The sequence below is a fragment of the Myxocyprinus asiaticus genome, chromosome 20, assembly GCF_019703515.2.
Source record: "Myxocyprinus asiaticus isolate MX2 ecotype Aquarium Trade chromosome 20, UBuf_Myxa_2, whole genome shotgun sequence".
In the NCBI taxonomy this organism is placed as follows: domain Eukaryota; kingdom Metazoa; phylum Chordata; class Actinopteri; order Cypriniformes; family Catostomidae; genus Myxocyprinus; species Myxocyprinus asiaticus.
Genome location: NC_059363.1, coordinates 8,663,342 through 8,689,454, shown reverse-complemented (window position 1 = coordinate 8,689,454; position 26,113 = coordinate 8,663,342). Strand labels below are relative to the sequence as shown.

The 26,113-nt window shown below is 36.0% G+C and overlaps 2 protein-coding genes across 2 annotated transcripts; one reads left to right on the top strand and one right to left on the bottom strand.

The window, feature by feature from the left end:
* Window positions 1–1,906: 1,906 nt before the first annotated feature.
* Window positions 1,907–4,127, bottom strand: LOC127411193 (G-protein coupled receptor 135-like). Its single transcript, XM_051646589.1, has one exon. It carries the CDS (start codon window positions 3,933–3,935, stop codon window positions 2,577–2,579), a length of 1,359 nt encoding a protein of 452 aa, XP_051502549.1. The 5' UTR covers window positions 3,936–4,127; the 3' UTR covers window positions 1,907–2,576.
* A 2,902-nt stretch (window positions 4,128–7,029) lies between these two features.
* On the top strand, window positions 7,030–14,761 carry LOC127411198 (JNK1/MAPK8-associated membrane protein-like). Its single transcript, XM_051646595.1, has 7 exons — window positions 7,030–7,169; window positions 7,375–7,454; window positions 8,537–8,691; window positions 10,725–10,931; window positions 11,049–11,230; window positions 11,599–11,675; window positions 13,335–14,761. Exons 1-7 carry the CDS (start codon window positions 7,166–7,168, stop codon window positions 13,551–13,553), a joined length of 924 nt encoding a protein of 307 aa, XP_051502555.1. The 5' UTR covers window positions 7,030–7,165; the 3' UTR covers window positions 13,554–14,761.
* Window positions 14,762–26,113: the final 11,352 nt, after the last annotated feature.

Genomic DNA, 26,113 nt, shown 5'->3' with positions numbered 1-26,113 from the left:
ATATATATACACACACACACACACATTTCTCATTATGGTAACACATTTGGATGTTTTACTGTTATATTTCTATTGTTTGTAATGATGATTCTCATTAACGTAAGCCATTTTTGTACTGTATTACAGTAAAAGTATGTTGTTGTACAATGATTTTTTAAATTAAACTCAGCAAAAATAAAAGGCAGTATTAAGAAAGTACTACTATGATGTATAAATACTTAATTTAAATAATATATTAAATACATTTTTCACATTGTGGTAATGAGAATTGTGGGAAAATAATGCCCTAAAATATGCTTTATGCTGTACGTATATGCAAAATATAATTTCTCATTTATTTATTTTGATTTTGGGGTAAAATAGGACTAGGACATTCTTTTTGGTTTTGGAGGATCACCCATATAGTTTGATGCTATCAAAAGCTGGTTTGAAATAAAATTGTTCATTTTAGAAAACAGTAATATTTCAAAATGGCTTATTAATAAGTTATAAACATTATTACATTATATAATGCATTACAGATCATATACTGTACATTCTAATAGTTGGAAATTTTGATCGGATGACACTTTGTACATTCACTTGATCTGTTCAGCATTATTTAACGCAATGTTGAATTATCAACAAATATATTGGAATACATTCTGAATTATTATGAAACTTTGATTTTCTGTATATCCATACAGTATGTGAATGTACAGTACATCAACTACTGAACTTTATACAGTGGCCCCAAAATGTATTTGGACACTTAAAACACATAAAAATGGGGGGCCTGGGAAGCTCAGCGAGTACTGACACTGACTACCACCACTGGAGTCACAAGTTCGAATCCAGGGTGTGCTGAGTGACTCCAGCCAGGTCTCCTAAGCAACCAAATTGGCCCGGTTGCTAGGGAGGGTAGAGTCACATGGGGTAACCTCCTTGTGGTCGCCATTATGTGTGGTTCTCGCTCTCGGTGGGGCACGTGGTGAGTTGTGTGTGAATGCTGTGGAGAATAGCGCTTCGTCTCCGCGGTAACGCGCTCAACAAGCCACGTGATAAGATGCATGGATTGACGGTCTCAGATACGGAGGCAACTGAGATTCGTCCTCCGCCACCCGGATTGAGGTGAGTCACTACGCCACCACGAGGACTTAGAGCGCTTTGGGAATTGGGCATTCCAAATTTGAGAGAAAATAAACAAACAAACAAAAAACACTTTAAAATGTAGGAATGCACCGCATTGCAAAATATCAAACCAAGCAATATTTATTTTAAAGCTGGAGTTTGTAACTTTTTCAATGTTAAAAGCCATTCATAGGCTGAATTCCTCAAACTGTGAAACTCGCTCAAACAAACTAAGCCATTTTTGGAGTCCACTCCAAAAATGGCTTAGTTTGTTTGAGCGACCCATCCAGCGGATTATCTTATTATCTGTTTGTCTGACAAACAGCAGAAAGGGGGAGCGTTCGGAAAAGTGGTTTGAAAACAATATTTATTTTTGCAATTCCATTTGGTGGGACAGAAATGATGCACTTAAATGATAAAACAAAATATATAGTGTTTAAAATAAAGACAAAAAGTATTTGGGCACTTTATGGTTGTCAAACTTAGTGAAATAAATATGATTTACACCAGTAGTTGTACTGACACCTGTGTAAACTTGAGGGGAACTGACTTCCAGCCAGTAAAAAAAATAAAAAAAAAAAAAATGGTGAAATCCAAATGGCACAGAAAAGTGAATTTAGTGCTATGAAAAGCTATAGCATTTATTTGCTGATGCCGCTTGGTTTGAAATTTTGTAAAGGTTACAATGAAATGACATTAAAGGAATATTCCGGGTTCAATACAAGTTAAGCTCAATCAACAGCATTTGTGGCAGAATGTTGATTACCACAAAAATTTAGTTTGACGTTCCTCCTTTTCTTTAAAAAAACTAAAAAATCTGGGTTATGAGGCACTTACAATGGAAGTGAATTGGGTCAATCCGTAAACGGTAAAATACTCACTTTTTCAAATGTATAGCCACAAGACGTAAATAGATGTGTTAATAAGACTTTAACGTGAAGAAAGTGCTTACTAACCTTTTCTCTGTACAGTTATATCCAATATTATAATTTTGTTGCCATGACGACACAACGCCGTAAACCCCAAAACTGCAAAAACTTCGATTTAAACAACTTTACAGCTCAAATAATACATGAGTTTTAACAGAAGAATGAATTTAAGTGCTTTTATAAGATTATAAGCTTCATATTTCTGCATTTAAACCCTCCAAAAATTGGCCCGCATTCACTTCCATTGTAAGTGCCTTACTGTAACCTTGATTTTTTTTTTTTTTTTTTTTTTTTAAAGGAGGGGCAAGTCAAAATAAATTTTTGTGGTAATCAACATTATGCCACAAATGCTGTCGATTGAGCTGAACTTGTATTGAACCCGGAATGTTCCTTTAATACATTTTAAGTGTGCCTCAAGTGTCCAAATGCTTTTTAGGGCCACCGTGTACCCAAATAATGCCTGTTAATGTACATTAAATTTAATTATTTATTTGATGATGCATTTGAAAGCACATAATGACAGACTGGACACCACAATTACAAACTGGTGTCAGCCGTCTCCACCTTGGGCACCGCGGGTTCAGTGATTGTATCAGGATGGGCATCTCTACAGAAAAACACTGCCGGGTTCTTACAGGCCCACATAGCCACTTCACCCCCGTTGGCCGGGCTGGAGGAAGACAGACGGCTGTTCGCGCCGTGCCGGCTCACGTACCGATCCCGTATTCGGTCCGCCCGCGTCCGGACTGCGTCCCTGCGCTGCGTCTGCGTGGACAGGTACGCAGCGATGTTTCTAGTCCTATAGCCCTCCTCCCTGCTCCGGCCCAACAGCATGGAAATATTCGGGTTCCTAATGGCGTAAATCAAAGGATTAATGGCACCATTGGCCCATGCCATCCAAATAGCCACAGTGTCCATAGCAGGATTAAAAGAGTAGTTCCCCAGGGCTGTGATGATGCCCATTAGACAGTAGGGCCCCCAGCAGAAGATGCTGAACACGATCATGATGAGCACAGTGGTTGCGGTGCGCATCTCGCTGTAGAAGCGCAACAGGTGCGCGTAAGTGGTCACCGGCCGCACCCTGATCTCCGACAGCCGGACAGTTTTACAGATGTTGTAGTGACAGAAGCACATAAGGGCGAATGGGAGGAGGTAACACACCACTATTAAAGCTACGCTGTAGGCAGTGCCCATCCTGGAGGTGCCCGAATGGAACACGTACATGCAATGATAAAAGCCCTGTTTGTGCACCACCATGCGCCCTGAGGTCTGCACAAGCAGGTACCACGGGAAGGAGAAGACCATAGCAGATAACCAAACGGCCACCAGGAGCTGAATCGCTCTCCTCCTACCGATTTTGGCCTGTGGCTGTCTGACAATGGCATAATATCGATCAAATGAGATGAGAGTCATGGTCAGGGTGGAGATGATGCCGAAGCAGGTGTTGAAAAAGCCGTTGGCGATGCAGAAGCGCTCCCCAAACATCCACCTGCCATTCTTGCTGAAGAGCATCATGAAGGAGAAGGGTAAACAAAGAATGGCCGTCAGGAAGTCAGAAAGGGAGAGGGACATAATGAATGCATTGGTCACTGTTCTCAGCTGTCTGTGTTTGATTATGACCACAACAACGGCTGAATTACCCAGACTGGACAGCAAGAATATGGCCAAGAGCAGCAGTGCTTGCGCGGCCACCGCGATCCCCTGGAGAACCGAGTTCCCCTCGAAACTCCTCACCGGGGTGTTGCGGTGCATCTCGCCCCCAGCTGTGTGGTTGCTTCCAGCGCTGGCCTGAGTGGTCAGACTGTTTAGAACAGGTTTGATGGTGACTATCTCCAAAATGAAGCCCGATCCAGACATACTGTCTGTGGTCGTATTGCCGATGCTGGGGAGATCCATTGGACACGATTAGGGCGCATCCACGGGGTAGGAGAGAATTCATCCCTTGTCTGTATCTCCCGTGACAGTATCACAGTAAAAACGAGTTTGTAGAACAATGCAGTACCGTCTCACGCATGATCTGTGTATCGTCCTTTGATGCAAAACAATATGTTTTGGGAAACTAATGTCCCACTTCTATGCATGGATTGTCGGGCGGCACAATTCATATCTGCATGCCGAAAAATGCTTTCCAAATCCCCTCTCCACTCTTCTTTTCTGAATCTCCGCCTGCCCTAGTTTGCTGAAAATATTGGTTGCTGAACTTGTTCCTCTAGAGGGCGCTTTGACGCTCAGAAAGCCGAATTCCTCATTGAGCTGTTTGTAAATCTTAGGAGTTTTTTTTTTGTTTTGTCTCGTTTTTACGTCAAAATATATAATCTTTTAATTCTTATACTTTTATGTATTTGGAAATATGTAATACAAATCAAATATACCTCAGTAAAATCTATAAAATATATTTTAAAACCGCTTCATCCAGAAATCACAAACGACTGTGATTAGTCCGTCATGACCAGCGTTGAGAAAAGTAACAGATGCAATGTGACTCCGCCGTTCGCGTGCTACTTCACTAGCGGTTTTGACAATAATTAATACATTAAAAATGGCACATAGAAACTTTAATAGCCGCTGGATCGAAAATATGTTGTGAAAATGTAAAATTGAACAATTATAATTTCGACCCATAGTATCTGACCAATCAGAGACAACGACCGGGCCACTGTGCCTGGCCCATTTTTAGCCACCCATTTCGTGATGATCGCCATTCTATTCGCTCATTCTTTTTCTATGATACAGATGCAGGGTCCTACACCTCCCTGTGACGTTTGAAGCGGTTGCTATGGCACCCCCCCCCCCCCCAAATTACGCCCTTTCCTATTAAGATTGGTTTAATTTGTTGTGCTTTGTGCGCATGCAGTCGCTGATGCAAACCCGCGAGTGTTACTAGTATCGCACATATGCGTACTGTCACAATACATGAAATAGGGCTACACGTGTTACTCTTTCTCAATCTGTCTGTCTATCTATCAATCTATCTATCTCTCTGTCTGTCTGTCTGTCAGACATCTATCTGTCTGTCTGTCATCTATCTATCATCACAGTGCACTTTTACTGTATTACAGGTTTTGCTAAATTATATTGTATTGATTTCAAAGAATGGGCAATGCAAACATTTTTTGTTTACATTTTATAGGGCAAAGCCCTTTTGATAAAGACACAATGTACAGTGGTATTTACATAGTAGCCTACTATGGTAAATGGTACTACAGATTTTCTCAGTCGCTTTGGTACATTTCTCGAATCATCCTTAACATTTGCAAACCAGTAAGTGCATTTCTCAAAACAATTTGTACAAACAGCACCACACAATGGATTGCCTGCAAAAGCCTGTAACTTGCTCAAAATCCTTAGCTTATCTCTCAAAACTAAATATTTATGTCAATGAACATATCAGTGCCATCAGAATGACAAGTCCTTGTGTCACTGTTCACAAACAAGATAGTCAAAATGCTTAGCCATGTTGCCAATCTAACTGTGTACTCTTGTCAGTATATCCTGATGTAAACTATGGCTACGGTTTTGATGACAATGATTGAAAATGCACAAGGTGGCACTTTTTCTGTATGGCATATAAAAGTTTCAACAGTACAAATTTACACATTACTGTATGTGGGATATTGCTTGCAAGAGATTGGACAGGATTCACATTTACGCTTTTACTGTTGGTCTGTAAACAAATTACAGTACAATGTCATTGCGATACAGAAAAGATAAATGTGATGCATTCATGAGATGCACCTCTGAGCTATTTTAGAGAACTGGTTGATCATTGGTTGGTCTAGCGCTTCACAAATTCCCCTTCATTAGTGAAAGTCAAGATTCACATGAGAGCAATTCATCAATTCAGGGCACATTTACAAAAAAGCCTAATAGAAATGTATAGAAAATATGCTTGACAGATTATGGTTAAACCATTTTGCATTTAATGATTTATGCAATGAACAAATGCCTAGATGTTTGGGGAGTAAAACTATTCAACAGCGAACCAGTATAATATATTCTGATCAACATGACAAAAGCAATTGATAATGTAGGAAACAGCAGACAATTGTACATAATCAATTGCATGAATGTACCAAAGCATTGGCAATTTGTTCAAAATAATGAGAAATTGCGTTTGTGATGTGCACAAGTGACTAGATGATGTGGAGGTTGAACAAGTAGTTTTGAGAATTTCATTTGTGATCTGAGAAATCTACCAAAGCGACTGAGAAAAACTGTAATATATGGTAATATGGTATTACTAAATACTATGTTATTACCATGGTATATGTAAAAAAAAAAAATAGTAGCCTACCATATAGCACATATGCTACTTTTTGTTAGTGTATCAGAAATTTGTGATATATATATATATATATATATATATATATATATATATATATATATATATATATATTTTTTTTTTTTTTTTTCAGATTGTTTTTCAGGTACTAACAATCCAACATTTTGTTGTATGGTGCCTTAGGCGAAACCCGCTTCAACATGCCCTCAAAGTTGTTGAGCTGTTTTATGATTTGCAAACAATAAAAACATTGCAAACGTATACATCTGCTGATCAACTTACAGTGTAAGGCTCGTCGCTTGCCATTGTCAGTTTGCTCGTTCCTGTTGCGTGTCCTCAACCTGGCAACCCGCGTGAGCTTCGAGTCTTGGGAGAAGGGGGCGGGGGAGACAACTCTCTCTAATATTTTGAATTTGGACTGCAGTACCATTTTAAATGCTTGATGTCAATGTTACATGTTGCTCCTTTAAGGTGTGCCTTTAGCCCTGTTGTACCCAACTACAATATGGTATGCTAAATGGTGTTAAAGCCACCACTGTAATCAACAATAAATAAGTAAATGAAAAGAGCTATACACATAAAAATGACTTGACTTAATAAAAGAACAGTAAAGATTTTGAAACACTATTTTGTCAGGGAATCAACTAATGCAATTATATATCCGACCAGTTAGTGGCGCTATGACATGATGATATTACAACAACACGTCCCACATCCAATGAAGAAGACCGAGATATTAGTTAACTCTTCCGGTTTCTGTCACGTCGAAAGAGATTTCGCATTTTATCGTCAACTGATCAAATGAACTGATCGATTTATCGCTCTGTAATGCTGCACATATGACATGGGTATGTTATAATTGTCAGTATTAACTGCAGTCAGCTAATGACAGTGACTAGTGCACGCGTGTCTGGCTAGGTTTGCTGTCGCTAGTCGTCAGTTAGGTGCCATAACAACGAAATTCAGTTCGTTTGAATTGATTTTGAAGTCTATATTTTGAATTGAAGGATGTACTTTGCACTCACAATCTTTAATGTCGTGGTTTTGCTTTAGCTGTAGCAATGAGCTCGACTTGTCCTGGGTTGTACTGTGGAAGAACCATAATAAATGAGTCCATTGAAGGAGAATGTGGGGTAAGTGCCTAGAATTTAAAATAAAAGACACATATTTTGTTAAACTGGCTAATTATAATTGGTCTTTGTATACCAATGCAAGAGTGCGGTGTGTTAAACAGCACAATTGTGTCCATACATATGAAACTTCCATGCTCTTTGTACATTTTACATTTTCATAATTGTTATTTGTTAAAATAAAACATTGTGCATTTCATGTTTTCTGTCTTAACACTTGTGCGACATTCGTTTATTTATTTATTTATTTATTTTTTATCATTTTGGCTGTGCCAATGCCAACAACATAAATTTTGCCAAAGATGTTTATTTTTGGGGGAATTTTGATATTTCAACTTTAGTTCCTAAAATACATCTATAATACACTGTGTACACAAAATAGTTACACTCAGGACCTTCAGGACAAAAATGTCCCCATTGAAACCCATTAAAACTGCAGTATTTGATCCCAGTGCCATTAAAGCATAACATCATGAATTCTATGATATTATGCTTTCATTCCAGAGCCCTGGCTTTGCACCATTTTTCTTATGTTTAGCCTATGGAGCAAATACATGCTTTTTTCCTATTTTCTGTTTTCTGTATTATAGAGCTCTGCAGGCCAATTGAATAAATTATGCAGCTAAAATTGAGTGGGTGTGTTGGTATGGATGTAAGAGTGTGTTTTGTATGTGTATTGAGAAATTTGTGTGTGTGTAAAAAAACAACAGTGGCATTATGTATACAAACTGGCATTTAAAGGGTTTAAATCCTTAAAATGTATGAATATTTGGTAGTTATGATCAGGACTGATGTTGGTTAAAAAATCTAAGTCAGTGAAAGTGGAAAATAATATTAATATATAATATTTTTATTTTGGCAGTTTTTTGATGTGGACATTTGTGTAACACTGAGTAACTTTTTTTTTTATTGACATAACAAGGGTTAATGCATATTCTATGTCTGCAACAGCAATCTTACCTGTCCCATAAAAACGTATTTTAATTCGAATGATATGTAAGGTTTAGTGGTGCTTTGTGTACTTGATGCAGTTTGAATCAATGTTTAAGTCTGGTTTATGCTTAGTTATTATTGTTATGATCAAGGTTTGCCCACGTGGCCAGAGGACAAACATCCAGAAGATTTGCGAGAAATGCACCGGATCTCCTGAGCTCTATGATTGGCTGTACTTGGGTTTCATGGCCATGCTGCCTCTAGTCCTGCACTGGTTCTTTATTGAGTGGTATTCGGGGAAGAAAAGGTAGTCAATAATATTTCTTGCTCTTACCAATGGCACAAACAATATCATATAGTAATGTTTAAAGTAATAATATCATTTGTACCTGGAAATAAGAATTGGATGCCTTTAGGGATGTATCAGCATTAATTTGCTTCTTGTGTTGAGATATCTTGCTTGAACCCTTATGTCTTGTTCTGACATTTTTGTCCGATTTGGTCCCTTTTTATATATATATATATATATATATATATATATATATATATATATATATATATATTAGTAGTTATATATATATATTAGTAGTTATATATAGGGGTTGCAGCGTAAAGCATTTATATGTTTCCATTGATCATGATTGAGTGGTGTGACTTTACCTCTGTTTAACATCTTACACACACACACAAAAGATTCCATTAAGTTTAGGTGGTTTTTACAAAAAAAGTCACACTTGTACTGTTCCCGAACAAATTTGTCCGATCATAGAAATCAACGGGGAAATAAGTGTGTGAGACCAGAACAAAGAGACACCATGCAGAACACACGCAGGAATTAATTGGTTAGACTGTAACACTGCCACAGTGCAGAACACACACACACACATCTGAGACAGTCAGAAATGAATGGAAATAAATGGGTGAGACTACGACACAGCCACAATGCAGAACACACACACTTGCAGAACTAAATGCCTCTTTCAGACAAAACATTGCATTTGGTTTTGTTACAGAAACCTTTATATTTCCATGCAAAACAATTTTTCTCACAGCTTTGACTTTATTGAATGATGTTTGCAAAATAAATGGTAGATTACAAAATACTTTTACTAAGTGTTCTCTTTGTAACACCCTGGTAAGGTTTGAGTGTGTATTGTGTGTTTAATGTGGCATTAGTGCAAAAACAATATTCAGAGCAAATGGTAAAACAAATTTTTTTTTTGCACTTTGACAAATAATTGTCTTTTAGAATGCCTAAATATATATGCAAATGTATAATTTGTAATATCTATAAATTAAGTTACACCATTTAAAGGAATAGTTCACCCCAAATGTAAATTCTCTCATCATTTACTCACCCTCATGCCATCCCGGATGTGTATGAATTTCTTCCTTCTGCAGAACAAAAATGAGTATTTTTAGGAGCATATTTCACATCTGTAGGTCCTCACAGTGCAAGCGAATGGTGACCAGGACTCAGAATGTCCAAAAAGGACATAAAGGGAGGCATAAAGTAATCCAACTCCAGTGGTTAAATCTATATCTTCTAAAGTGATATGGTAGGTGAGGGTGAATATTGAACTGTTTCTCACCCACACCTATCATATCGCTTCAGAAGATATGGATTTAACCTCTGGAGTCGTATGGATTACTTCTATACTGCCTTTATGTCCCTTTTGGACCTTCAAAGCTCTGGTCACCATTCACTTGCATTTTGAGGACCTACAGAGCTGAGATATTCTTCTAAAAATCTTTGTGTTTTGCAGAAGAAAGTAAGTACATTCAAATTTGTTATGGCATGAAGGTGAGTAAATGATGAGAGGATTTTCATTTTTGGGTGAACTATCGTTTTAACATTAAGGGGAACATTGAGGCCACCTATAAGCTATACTTGACATTGCTATGAAATTGTCAAATGTTTGTCATGTTTTTTTCCAGCAGATAGCAGCAGACAGTCCTATTGCATGACACATAGCAGCCTTTTCATAAATATTAAACTTAGCTTTTTACTGAATTGAAGGTAACAGAATATGCTTATTTTATATAAAAATGTAATGATGTAATTTGAGCTAATTGAGTTCTAAATCCATAAAGTCTCCCCAAAAATGCTAAAATTGTGTTAATAACTTTGAAAGCAATGAGTTTAGACGTGTGACAATCCGAATATGTCAATAAATGTATAATCGCTTATTTTGAAAAACATTTTGGATATTTTTTTTCCGGGAACAGTATGAGTGGTACTCCAATATGAACATAACACAAGGGTTACAATTTGATGCTGTTCATCTATGGCAAAAGAAAACTGAAATGTGATGTTTATTCTGTTAATGTAATTTGCAGTTCCAGTGCACTCTTCCAGCATATCACCGCCCTCTTTGAGTGCACGACTGCTGCTGTAGTGACTCTGCTGCTCAATGATCCTGTCGGCCATCTGTTCGTTCGCTCCTGTAAGGTTAAGATGCTTTCTGATTGGTACACCATGCTGTATAACCCCAGCCCTGACTATGTGACTACACTGCACTGCACGCAGGAGGCCGTGTTCCCTCTGTGAGTGCTCTTCACAATGTTTCATTGAATTATATTTGATTTGAGACACCAGTTATTTCTGTAAGGTGATTCTAGGTTTCTCTTGTACTATGCCCTGTGCTTTGTGTTGTTCTCTAGGTACACTATTGTGTTGATATACTACGCCTTCTGTCTGGTCTTTATGATGATGCTGCGGCCTCTGCTGGTTAAAAAGATTGCGTGTGGTTTAGGCAAAACAGATCGTTTCAAAAGCATATACGCAGCACTCTATTTCTTCCCCATTCTGACTGTACTGCAGGCGGTTGGAGGAGGTCTTCTATGTGAGTGCTACAGTTTTAAATGAAGAACCTGGAATATTTACATTCATCAATTTTATCTTTACAGTGCATTCAACATATACATTATTATCAGTATGTGGCTATGTTTTGGAATATCATAATAACTTGCTACTTGACTATTGCTGCAGTATATAGTATGCATACTGTGCTCAGTTTTTTTTTTTTACGTTACCATGGATTAATGCCAGGATTCCTTTCCGAACATAGCCTGCATGTTCCCTGGGAATCAAACCCATAACTTTGGTGTTGCTAGCACCATGCCAGTTGAGCAACAGGAACACATCCTGTATTTGAGCATTTACGTGTACATTAAGTTAACATTAATATTTTGTCTTTTTGTCTTTTGTTAGACTATGCATTCCCCTATATTATTTTGGTCTTATCTTTGGTCACATTGGCAGTTTACATGTCAGCTTCAGAAATACAGGTAAATACATCCTACGTCCATTTATTGGTTTATGTATGTGCATGTTCACAATAGGGTAAGTCCATGTCAAATTAACCAAATTTTTGAAACTCCGCTGGCTGAAAATGTTATTTTATTAAGAGAAAAACTACAGGTCAACAACAAAAAAAAAAAACCTTTGAAAGGTGGCAGTGTCATTGTTTTATTTTTACACACAGATGCCTTGTTGCATTATATGCCAATGGTGTGAGTCCAAAAATGGGGGGGATTTTTTTTTTTTTTCCCAGAGTTGGGGTGCATATAACTAGAAGTATTTAAGATATCTTAATATCCTTTTAGATTCTGGTTCAGAACAAACTTTAATTTTTGTATTTTCATTTGTAAGGCCCTATATAGAGCTCTCAATGTGACTCCTATCCAGAAATTTTTAATTTTTACCCATTTTCATTGGTCGAAAACCAAATCTGGGTCACGTGGTATAAAGGTGTTTTTTCTAGTTCAGCAAAACAAAGATCTGAAGTACAAATACTAGTAATGTAAAAATTGTTTCATTCACATACACACTCTGAGCACTTTATTAGGAACACTATGGTCCTAGTAAAGTTCCCGACGTGGTTGGTGGATGGTACTGTTGTAGCCCATCAAAGTTTGACATGTTGATGCTATTTTGCTCACTATAATTGTACAGAGGTGTTATCTGAGTTACTGTAGCCTTTCTGTCAGCTTCAACCAGTCTGGCCATTCTCCGTTGACCTCTCTTATCAACAAGTCATTTCTGACCGCAGAACTGCTGCTCACTGGATGTTTTTTGTTTTTGGCACCATTCAGAGTAAATTCTAGAGACTGTTGTGCATGAAAATCCCAGGAGATCAGCAGTTACAGAAATACTCCAACCAGTCCATCTGGCACCAACAATCATGCCACAGTCGAAATCACTGAGATCACATTTCTCCCCATTCTGATGGTTGATGTGAACATTAACTGAAGCTCCTGACCCGTATCTGCATGATTTTATGCATTGCACTGCTGCCACATGATTGGCTGATTAGATGATCGCATGAATAAGTAGGTGTACAGGTGTTCCTAATGAAATGCTCAGTGAGTGTAAAACAATAATGTCCAAAAATACACTATAATTAAGAAGCAACGGCACATGTAGCTCTTCAGTCAGTGTAATATCTACTGTATATTTAGCTTTTAGATTTCAGAAATGTACATCTGCACAGCTCTGGAATGCATCATTTGGGGCCCAAACACCAATTTAAATTTTTTTAGATGGAGCACCATTAAGGAGAAATTAAGATACCAAAAGGAAAGTTTGTTCTGAACATCCTTCATCCTTCTTAATCCTGCTGGAGTTGTAGGCACTTTGAAAAAAAGTTTTGACTTATTTTTTTTTTGCTTATATAATGAAACAAGGGGTGCTGAAGTCAGCTGATTTTGGTAATAGACCTACCAATTTAGGAGCAAAAATAAAACAATGATGCTGCCACCTTTCTATGGTTAATTTTTTTACCTGTAGTTTAGCTTTAAAATCATAGGTGAAAATTGTCATTTGAGAAGTTAACAAGTTTAGTTTACACGGAATGACTGAATAGTTTTTTTCTTAAACAACTTATCTATGTTGTATTGAAATAAAGACAAATCCATTATGTGTTTTTACTATATCCTCTCCCACAGTCTTTCAAAAACCTTGTCGCTAAGAAGAAAAGGCTTGTGGTTCTCTTTAGCCATTGGCTTCTGCATGCCTATGGTATAATCTCCATTTCCCGCCTGGATAAACTGGAGCAAGATTTGCCTCTGTTGGCTCTTGTGCCCGGACCTGCCTTATTCTACTTACTGACAGCCAGGTTCACTGAGCCAAACAGAATTCTATCAGAGGGTGGAAATGGACACTGATGTCATATCCTGTGTAGGAGGCACACTGCCACCATGATACAGATGTTCCATCGCCATGGGAACTTGGGATCCAATGACAGTGCATTACTTTTAATTTAATGAGACCTTTGGCACGGACACCAAAGAGCCATAAATGAAACATTTTGCCAATAGTCACAACATAGTATGTTGCCATGAAGTTTGTGTTATGTATGCTGCACTTATGTCGTGAATAAAGATGCTTTATTGTTCTGAAAAGAAATCAAACAAACTACGGTGACAAATGCTTGCATAGAGAACCTTTGTGAAGAATGTTCTTTTTCAGTTTGTGTGTTTTCATTGGAACTTAAACTCCTGCTTTCCAAACATGTTTCACAATATTGCTTCACATGCACTTGCTCATCATTTTGGAAAATAGTCAGTGAGCCTGTAAATTTATGGTAACTGAAAGATTAATATTTGTCGTTTAGATTTTGGTACTTTGTGAGATCTATTTTCATGAATAGATACAAATCATCCCGTCATGTTGGACATTTTTTTGTGTTGTATGAAACAGCTGGTCTGTGAATTTCCAGAGAGCCCTGTAGTTACTTTGTTCAAAAGATGTAACATTTTCTGTGCCAAATATGTCATTGTATTAACTTTTTTCAAGTGCAGTTTAACTAAGTTAGCTAAACTTATAAATATTCAGAGACAAATCTAATATGCATGTGGTGTTATATGAACCTATACTGTAAGTTTTGCTGCTGAAGAAGTAATGTAAATCTGCTTACACATTGTATTGATGATTCTGTATAGTTTTCAATGTTCTCAAGACCCTGGTCTTTGCTATTTGACTAAAGATTTCTTTTTTTTAAAGCATGTAGATTTAAATGGATAGGTTCTACAATTACTTGTGGATTATAACATATATAAGTTAGTATGTGATGTTTTACATGATGGTGTTGAGTTATTTCTATGACCATCAGATCTATAAAAATTAATGTTTGTCAACCATGTTTGACTTGTTAAATAAATTATTGTGACAGCTTTTGACAAAACTTCATATACACAAAACAAAGATGGTATGTTTCAGGTTCAACACAAGACAATGCTGTCAGTTACCACAATTTGTTTTGACCCTTCTATGTTTGTACAGAAACCAGTACATGTTACTGTACTGCACTTACAAAGGAAGTATATTCTGCAGGACATAACAGCAACAAAATAAATAAAATTACCAGTGCATTAATGGATTAATGCCAGTATTCCTTTCTGAACATAGCTTGCATGTTCCCTGGAAATCAAACCCATAACTTTGGTGTTGCTAGCACCATGCTCTACCAGTTGAGCAACATGAACACATCCTGTATTTGAGCACGTATGTGTACATTAAGTTAACATTATATATATATATATATATATATATATATATATATATATATATATATATATATATATATATTTGTTAGACTATGCATTCCCCTATATTATTTTGGTCTTTGGTCACATTGGCGGTTTACATATCAGCTTCAGAAATACAGGTAAATACATCTTACGTCCATTTATTGGTGTATGTATGTACATGTTCACAACAGGGTAAGTCCAAAGGTGGCAGTGCCATTGTTTTATTTTTACACACAGACGCCTTGTTGCATTGTATGACATAACAGCAAAAAAAAAACAAAACAAAAAAAAAACATGCTGCTAACATTTTTGGTGAAGAACTTCTATTAATTCTGCATAAAAATATGCTGTTTGAACTATAAATATGTCTTAAAGGAGTGTTCTTGGTTCAATGCAAGTTAAGCTCAATCAACAGCATTTGTGGCATAATGTTGGTTACCACAGAAAACATTTTCTACTTGTCCCTCCTTTATTAAAAAAAAAAAAAAGTTGCATTTACAGTAAGCCCGCACAATGGAAGTGAATGGAGCCAGCCCATAATTATTAAAATACATGCTGCTTCAAAAATATAGTCACAAAAAGTAAACATTATACATGTTAACATGAGTTAAGTGTGATAAGTAAAATCTCTGCTCTTCTATTATAGTGTGATAAAACTGTTTTCAGGGTTTTCTGTTGTTCTGTCAACATGGCAACGAAGATATAATTAAGCAATATCACATGAGCAAGAGTGTGATATGGCCCTACATCAGCACTGCCGAGTGCCGCATTTGTGCATGGAACTACTTTCTTATGCGATGGATCAGAATCTGCTGTTGCTGGTTCAAACAAAATGATGTGTCCAAGCCTCTCAAAAACATCACTTTAGAAATAGTATCACGGCTTGGGCTGTTTCTAAGATAATGTCATTTTTGTCAAATGCATCCTATTTTCTCTGTGGAAAAATAGCCGTCCAAGTGGGGGTATTCCTCCCTACCGTGAGTAGCCGGTGCACAAAAGTCATTCACTATAGAAACCGCAATGTCCTCCACCATTTTGAACAGTATGTCCTCTCTAATGTGGAAATTCCGGTAAGAGGTAAGCACCTTGAGTTTGTGTAATTAATCAGTCTGTTGTGTCTCTCAGCTGTGATGAGCCTTAATGCTGAAGTTGTTGGTTTAAAGCTGTTTTTCCCAGCTTTAGTATTGTAGTAGTAATCTGAGAAATCACTGAGTGTCCATGAATTAAAATACTGACTGGCTGGTGATGCACGTCACCTCAGCTGACTCATTTACACACAAAAATGGTCTTTTTGTCCACCTGCTGGCTAAAATCTGTGATGTCACAAAAATAAATATAAAGAGACAGATCTAGCTTTTTATACATCTGCACTGCTCCTACAATTTAGTTTAGAAAACCATGAACAAAAGCTTATATAAAGAGTTATACAAACAGTGAAGCATCCGAGTGCTGATGTACTGAGACGTCAGTACTCATGGAACATCTCATCCAATCAGATTCGAGGACCGGAACTAACTGTTGTATATTATTGGATATCACTATACAGAAAAGGTTAGTAAGCAACTTTATCACACTAAAATTACGTTAACACACATAATGTTTACATCTTGTAGCTATACTTTTATAAAAGAGATTATTTTAACTTTTATGGACTGGCCCCATTCACTTCCATTGTAAGTGCCTCACTTTTACCATGATTGCTTCTCTTTTTTTTAAGAGTCTTAAATATTTTGTGGTAATCAACATTATGCCACAAATGCTGTCAATTGAGCTTAACTTGTATTGATCCCAGAGTGATGATGGGACTACTTTTGGTTACGTGTTACTTGATTTACAGTTATTCCTGTGGGTGAAGTTAGTTCCATGAAAACAGTATCCTTGCACGCATTTGAGAAAGTGTCACATGGTTAAGAAATGAGTTGAAAGATTGGATTATAACTTTACAATGACAATGTTAGTAGGCGATTATACCATGCTAGTCTCATGTGAACATAATGTTTAGATTTTGTGGTTTTACTGATTATTTTAATTTATATTCAAGTGCTGTGCCTTGCCTGATAGGCTTCCATTGACCTTATTCACAGTAGTGCCATAAATGAAAAAGGCTTTAAGGAATAGACTTAAACAGTCTCTTCAATGGCATTCACTATAAAGCTGTTTACATTTTTAAAGAGATGTGAAAAATAGCATTAAAATACATTTCAAAGACATGAATAATTGTAAATAATTAATTCACAACATTTTCTGTATCCTAGCTGCATAAATTAAATTGTGTTTGTCATTATATTTTTAATACAATATTTTTATTTTATGGGGGGTCCCTAATGCATTTATGCACTTCAAACAAAAGTACAGCCCATTGAAGGGACTGATTTCTGACCATTTTTGTTTGTTTTCATGGACAATGTGACATTTGTTTTCTGTGGTAGTTAGCAGGGCTCAGATTAACTTGTATTGAACCTGCAATATTCCTTTAACTGCAATATATTTTGCCATTTATTCTTGCTCGTACCTCAATAAGCACCATATCTGTAGTCAAGGCATCTATCAGAATCTCTGAAAGGAGAGACACTTATCAGGAAATAGCAGAGCGTATCTGTGGGCGATCAAAGACATCCATCCAGAGTTAAGAACTGACCAATGTGCTGGATCATCACACTGTAAGAGCAGCTTACTGTAAAGTGTCAAAGTGACCGACAACAGACTCACTAAAAAGGGACTGCACTGCCGCTCTCTTCCACTCTGCCTCTTCAGTATACATCTCCTTTTGTTTTTCTTTTCTTTTTTTGTATTAGATATGTCTTCCTTAATTTGCTCAAAGCACTGAAAATACAGAAAGTATTGTTGAAGAAATCTCAAGTGACATTTACTAACAAGTGTCTGTGCTGATGATTAATGGAATGCTTGATACAATATGAACTTATTTACTAGATGCAGATGACTGTTTTCTATTTGAACTTGCTCCAGCATGACCCATTCTCGTAGATGCTTTTATCAATGGCACTAATCTCTGTGCCTTGAACAGTTAACATCTCCATATGCTTGCCCTTTAAGGACTCCAACTCTCTCTCCAGGTCATCCTACATGACAGAAATGGAACAAATGGACTGTAAAGCTAAAAGGTGAATACAATGAGTAGGGAAATACTCATATTACACAATTAGGAAATACGGAGTAAATGTTAACCTTTGGTTTTAGGAGAAATGCCGTCTGCTTTGTGACTTCCTGAATGGAGAGCTCAAGATTATTTTTTTGGGAATGAAAAAAGAAAGAAAGAATTCATACTAAAACATGGTTACATCTACTGTAGAAGTTGGGTCATTACCGTAGCATTTGTACAGTAGCTGAAAAATTCCTACAAATAAATCTCATCATTCATACATTAGTGTATACCATACTTACTTTTTTTTTTTTTTTTTTTTAAACACTAAAACAGGTCACACTCAAAAAATCTAGCATTTTAAAAATACATTAAATTAATTTGCTTATTTACATAACTGGCAAATATCTGATTAAAGGGATAGCACATCCAAAAATAAAAATAAAAATTCTCTCATCATTTACTAACCCTCTTTCCATCCAAGGTGTATATGACTTTCTTTCTTCAGCAGAACACACTTGAGGAAAAACAGAAAAATATCTTAGCTCAGTAGGTCCTTAAAATGCAAGTGGATGGTGATCAGACCTTTGAAGCTCCAAAAATCACAGACAGTCAGCATAAACGTCATCCATACGACTCCAGTGGTTAAATTAATGTCTTCTAAAGCCATACGATCGCTTTTGGTGCGAAAAAAGATCAATATTTAAGTACTTTTTAAATATAAACCATTGCTTCCGGTCAGCAGCAGTATATGCATTCAAGAGAGCGCTGTTTATATTTTTCTCTCGGCTGAGATACAAATACAAATACATATACAAATACAGATCTAAACCAAAACCAACAAAGCTTCTGTACAGCGTTTCTCTTACTCAGCTGTAAACAGCACTGCTCTTCTTGTGTGTCACACATGCGTCAGTTCTAACATGAACATGCCAACGCGATTACGTAACGCGCATATTGCTGCTGACAGGAAACAATGCTCTATAGTTAAAAAATACATAAATATTGATCTTTTTCACACCAAAAGCCATCGCATCACTTTAGAAGACATTCATTTAACAGCTAGAGTCTAATGTATGACATTAATGCTGACTGTCTGAGATTTTTGGAGCTTCAAATGTCTGATCACAATTTCAATCCATTTAAATTTGAATACTCTGTTTTTAGTTTGCTAACGTCATCGTTTTCCAAAGTATGCGGATATGGAAAGAGTTTTTGAAAGTCTCAATTCTTGGTGGAGGAAAACACCATTCCAATGTGGACGAAGGGTGTAAACATAGCAAAATCAATGCCTTTTCAAATGCAAAGTTATTAGTGTGGATACGGCCTAAGTTTATTTTCACGATGCAGGAAGGTATCGCAAAAGCAAAAATGCTCTCATTGATCACTATAACAGATTATAAGGTAAAAGAAATATCATAATACCACTGCCATTTCAAAAGGAATCAAAATATTTTTAACAATCACAATGTTTTTATGTAATTTCATGAAAAACTGTAAATGTGTACATTTTCCATCGCAATTGTAGAATAACCCAGTTGTTTTAGAAAAATATGTTATAACTTGTGGTCTCATGGAGAAACTGGCATTTTAAAAAGATGACTAGCTGAAAAACAATATATGACAACACAGTTCACATGAGCTACGAGGAGAACAGAAATGATGCCAGGTACCTGTTGTTTGTTTCTGTAAAGTCTGATGTCTAAGATGGTCAATATCAAACTGAGACTTACCCTCCTCTAAAACTGACTCTTGGATCTTGATCTCCTGCTCTTTCTCTTGGCGAGATTGGGCAATTGATTCTACATCCCTCTTTTGAAAACACAAGTAGTACTATTTATTCAGGTTGCCAATAAATGAGCATAGCCAAACTACATCCAGCTTTAATGACATTTGAATTAGCAGTAACATTTTACAATAAGGTTGTATTTGTTAACATTAATTAACAACATCAGTTCACATGAACTAACAATTAACAATACTGTTACACCACTTGTTAATCTTGATTCATGTAGTTTCAACATATGGGCTCTCTCTCGTACTGGAAACTGTTGAATTTCATCCTTGAAGTTCTTTTCCATTTGTATTCTCTTATTGTTAGCACTGGCCAGATCCTCTGCAAGGCCCTCCATCACTAAACTCAATAAAACACGATCTTGGAGTTTTTGTCCTACAAAAACAACACGCCTTAGATACAATGATTTCTCTGTATAACATGTCAGACCTCCTCGAACAGTTCTCCGTATCTCTTCTTTGTTAGTTCGATGGCTGCGTTAACCTCGTATACATGCTCTTCATTTTCCTCTTTAAGAGTCTTGAGAGACTGATGTATTTTCTCTCTGTCATCCTCACATGCTTTGCTGTGTATAAAAATTATTATGTGGTTAAGTGGTTAAGATTGAACCTGTTAACAGGTGAATGTCATGAAATCACCATTTCGTACCAAAAGCAAAAGAATAAAATAAGAAATTGTATTATGCATTACGAAATTGAAGCTTTTTATATTTTAACATTATATTCATGACAATTAAACATCCTTTTAATATATTAATTAAAAATCTTATTAAAAATATTTAAATATATGTATATGCAGGGTTGGGAGGGTTACTTTTGAAATGTATTCCGCTACAGATTACAGAATACATGCTGTAAAATGTCATTTGTAATATATTCCGTTAGATTACTCAAGGTCAGTAATGTATTCTAAATACTTTGGATTACTTCTTCAGCACTGGTAGATTTTTTTCACTTGTTTTGATTATAAAAACTGCCAGTACAGTAAGACAAAATACACGTTAAAAATACATTCTCTGAAAAACCTAAATATCTTATGCAGTGTTGTTTCTAAAACAAGATTAATCAAATTGATCTTGTTTTAAGGATTTTTAGTTATTTTCACAGAAAAACAATTAAAATAATTATTATCAAGAATAAAATGTTTGCCCTAATATCAAAGGTCTTAACGTGAATTTTCTTGATAAAAAAATATTTTTGTGCCTGGTAACATGCATGTAAAATGGCTAGAAATAGCATTTTAGCTTAGCGTAAAGCTGACAATTTACACAAGGTTTATTTCTATTTCTTCTGCTCCAAACTTACTTCAAACTTACTTCTCTGTCTGCTCGTATGAATGTAACACATCATAAGAAAGTGTTTCACCGCTGTTCAAATGCACTTTGGATCACATCATTTATATGTATAAATGTTTTCCATCTGAAAGGACTAAATATTAAATGAAACAAATGACAATAAAATGCAAAGTAATCTCTTCAGTAATCAAAATACTTTTCGAATGTAACTGTATTCTAAATACCAATGATTTAAATTGTAACTGTAGTGGAATACAGTTACTTATATTTTGTATTTTAAATACGTAATCCCGTTACATGTATTCAGTTACTACCCAACCCTGTGTATATGTATATATTAAAGCAATATCACATTAGCAAGAGTGCTGTATGGCCCTACATCAGCACGGCTGTGATTTGGCTGCAGGCATGAGGCCGTAGAGTTTCTGCATTGGAAGGAGATATAAATATTCTCTCCTCCACCATGTTGAATATTTATATCTCCTTCCAATGTGGAAGTTCCGGGTAAAAGGTAAATGCCTTGAGTATGTTTTTCATTACTCCGTCTGTTGTGTCTCTTAGCTGTGTTAAGTGTAAACGCTGAAGCTGTTACTTTAACTGTATTTCCCAGCTGTAGTGTAGTATCAGTCTGAGCGATCATGGAGTGAGAGACAATGCAGATGACTTCAAAGAAACTGCTCACTGATTGAAGTGCGCTTACTCAGTGAATGTCAAACGTAACTGTCTTATAACACATAAAAATGGTCTTTTGTCGCCACCTGCTGGCATAAATCTTTAATGTCGCAAGGAAAAATGAAAAGAAACATCTAGCTCTTTTACACATCTGTGCTGCTCTTACACTTTAGTTTAGAACGCCACGAATACAAGCGGAGTGATACAAACAGTAAAGCGTCCGAGTGCTGATGTTCTGAGACACAAGTACTCATGGAAATTCTAAATCTTCCAATCAGATTTGAGGACCGGAACTAACTGTTGTATAAATACAGCATACTGTATACATACACAATATACTGTATATTTTGCATTACGATAATGAGCATTGGGGAATGTGTGCTTAATTATCATGATTTTTTTCTGTAAACAAAATATAATGTATTTCTTTCTTTTGATTTTGGAGTGAAATACAGTATTAACTGGAAATGTTCTTGACTGGTTTTGTTAGATTCCCCACCCTCATAAACATCTTCTTTCAATTAAATATTTGAAGTCAAGTAAATTTAATGGTTAAACCCACCTGTTTATCTCTTTGGCCTACTGACCTTCCAGTTCCTCCAGGCTTTTTTTAAACAGATCTGCACTGATTCTATGAGAATGCACAACCGCACAAATAGAGACATGAAATGACTTTGTTGTACTGTAAGATCAAACCATAAAACAGAAGACAGGATTGTACATGTTAGCATCATGAAGCTGTCTAATTTCTTCTTTCATATTTTTGATTGAAATTTTACATTTGGCAGTGGACATAATGTGTTCCTCATGTCTCTGTTTAGATTCTCTAACCTGTAAATAAAGGAACAAAATGATCATTTGAAGTAGTGTATGTTGTTTCAATGACATTTGAGTTTATTCATCATTATAATTCAAAGAAAAAAAGTTCTAAATAGACAAATCTACCGTTTGGACAGACTGCGTTGTTCGGCAATCGCATCATCTTCCTCTTTCCTCTGAGTGCTGAAGATGTGACAGATTAGCGATGGACCCTAAAAGAGCACTTTTCGCTTTTTGTTCCTTCTTTATCTAATTTTAAATCTGAGGATAAATCAAAGCTCCTATAGTATTACAAAAATGGCTCAGAACCAGGTTAATTTTAGCTTTACTCTATAGGGAATCGCTTGGATGGGTGAATGTCACAAAGACACAGATATGTCAACCCAAAATTGTATTTATTTTTTAGGATCATATTTTTTAAAGATATTTTTGCATCATTTTGCATTGTTTTCATGAAAATTAAGCACATTTCCCCAGACTCTCATTAATGTAACATGAGAAAATGTCATACTATAATACAGTAATGAATGTCATCCTGTCTAGAGTGGTTTTATTTAAATCAGCATAAATACAATTCAGTGCAACAAATAATACCATGACAAATTACACAATTCAAATAGTTTTATTCTTGAGTGCTGAATTGTTATGAAACAATTCACAACGCAATGCAATAACGCAAAATAAATTAAATTAATATATATATATATATATATATATATATATATATATATATATATATATATATATATATATATATATATATATAGTAAACATTTTTAAAATAATTTGCAAAAAATACTGTCACACAATAAACAATTCAAAAATAGGCTACATGTTCTTTATTCAAAATACAATTTGTTATTTTCCATTTTGACTTTGGGATAAAATATGAATGAAATACAGACAGTTAGACATCTATATCTTTGTCCACGAGGGTAAATTATTTTGCAAGACAGCAGCAGCAATCAAATGAGTTCAATACACAGCATACAAAAGACAACATGCCATTCAATGTACAATGCAGTATCCACAAGGTGAAGAGGGGAAGTCTGACTTGGTATTCCTTTGATGAGCTCATATATACAGACCAGACAGACGCCTATTGACTGGGTGAACTATATAACATACAAGGGCAATCCAGCACTCAGCTGTATTAAAGGTCATCTATGCACATTGTGCCTTTGAAGGAAAGCATTTTAAAAGCTCAATGTGATGGCTGCTCAACGGGACCTGCCCAAGGCAGGAAATCAATGCTTCAGATCTGACATCTAAAGACAGAGATTTTAGGTTTTGATCCCATCCAAAAAGAGTGTATTAACCATGGAGCGGCCAGTCATTTTGAGTCATGAGTTTCTCAAAGATGTCTACCTCCGTATATCTTTGCAATCTGCTCCTGAAGGGCCTGAACTTTCTGTTCGAATACTGCCAAGTGGAGCAGTTATTTCTCATGAAACTCCCTATTGATTAATTTATTTGAAAAATTATTTGTTGACAATAGATTAAGAAACAAACAAACTGCAATAAAAAAAAAAAAAAAAAAAAAAAAAAAATGGATGAGAATCATGGGTTACTTTTGCCAATCACGTTCCTCTGTCTTGCTGATCTTCTCATGGAGCCATACTTTACACTTGATTTTTGATGCAGTCAGTCTGGCAATATTTTTCTCCAGTTGTGAGATACCAGATGGATACATTACAAGGCATGTTGGCAACTACACTATAAAATCCACACTAACGTTAAAGGAATATTCTAGTGTTCAAGTTAAGCTCAGTTGAAAGAATTTGTGGCATAATGTTGCTTACCGCAAAATTGTATTTTGGTTCGTTCTTCCTTTAAAAAAAAAGAAAAGAGCAAAAATCAAGGTTACAGTGAGACACATACATTGGGAATGAATGGGGCCAATTTTAGAGGGTTTAAAAGCAGAAATGTGCAGCTTAGAATTTTATAAAAAAGTTTTTGTTAAAACCTTTGTATGTTTTGAGCTGTAACGTTGTTTAAATCGTTGTTTTTGCAGGATTACAGGGTTTAAACTTTACAGTGTTACATTGTCATGGCAATGAAGTTGAAAAATTTTACACAGAAAAGCTTAGTAAGTGATTTTATCACACTAAAAACATGCTTTCAAGCATATTGCTCATAAGTGCTGTTGAAGTCTTGTTCGTTATGTCCATGAAGAATTTACGCATATACCTAATTTTTGAAACCGGAAGAATGAAATGGCTCAGAACACGTGAAAATGTACTGAAACCACACTTTCCCCTTAACAACAAACAAAATAAGTGCTATCATTGTTTTCAGTGATATGCAACCTGTACATATCTCTTCACATCTCAAAAAATGTGTTTTGGGATTTCATGATCCTTTAAAGAAAAGGAAGGATAAGTCGAGATTGTTGTGGTAATCAACAGTATGCCACAAATGCTCTTAATTTAGCTTTACTTGTATTGAACCCAGAATATTCCTTTAATTTAATGCTGCATTTTAGCTCATTTTGTTTAGGTCATTGTGTTTCAATATTGTACAATGTGTGCGAATGCTTACAGTATTACACTGTGTGACTGTCTCCTCCTTGTCTTGGAGTTCTGATGTAATGACAATGAGCTCCTTGCGTGTTTCTGCATTGATTTCTCTTTGTTCTTTCATCTTAAGAACAATTTTCTCTATCTGCAAAGGAAATAATATGAAATGAACCGCAGCTCTCTTATTTTGGAGTGAAAATTTGCACACACACACACACACACACACACACACACACACACACACACACACACACACACACACACACACACACACACACACACACACACACACACAAATTCTTAGATTACCTCCTTTTCCAGAGTGTTTGCTTTCAGCAAATGTTTTACTCTTCTGTATCATGTCTTCTTTAATGCCCTTTTGAGCTGTTTGCACCTGGAGAATTTGGTCCTTTAATAACTTGATCTCATTCTGTTTTTCTGATACCAGTATCTGCTTACTGGCTTTATCCGACAGCCATTGGTTCAGCTCATCAATGACATCTTTATAGTTTCCTTCAATATTTTCTTTATCTCGACTACAATAATGTTTACAGGTAACATTAAGAGTTTAAAGAAATAGCTCACCAAAAACTAACTTTAGAAGAAGAATATCTCAGCTCTGTTGGTACCTTCAATGCAGGTGAATGGTGGCCAGAAATCTGATGATCCAAAAACAGATAAAAGGAGCATAGATGTAATCCATACGAGTCCGGTGGTTAAATCCATGACTTCAAAAGTAATATGACAGGTGTGGTTGAGAAACAGATCAATATTTAAGTCAGTTTTTACCATAAATTAATCTCCCTGCCCACTAGTTGACGATATGCAGGAAGAATGCAAAACACCAAAAACAAAAGAAGAACTCTTAGGAGAGAAGAGCACTTAGGAGGGCTGGATATTTTTAGTAAAAAAAGGACTTAAATGTTGATCTGTTTCTCACCCACACCTATCATATTTCTTCTAAAGACATGGATTTAACCACTATAATTGTATGGA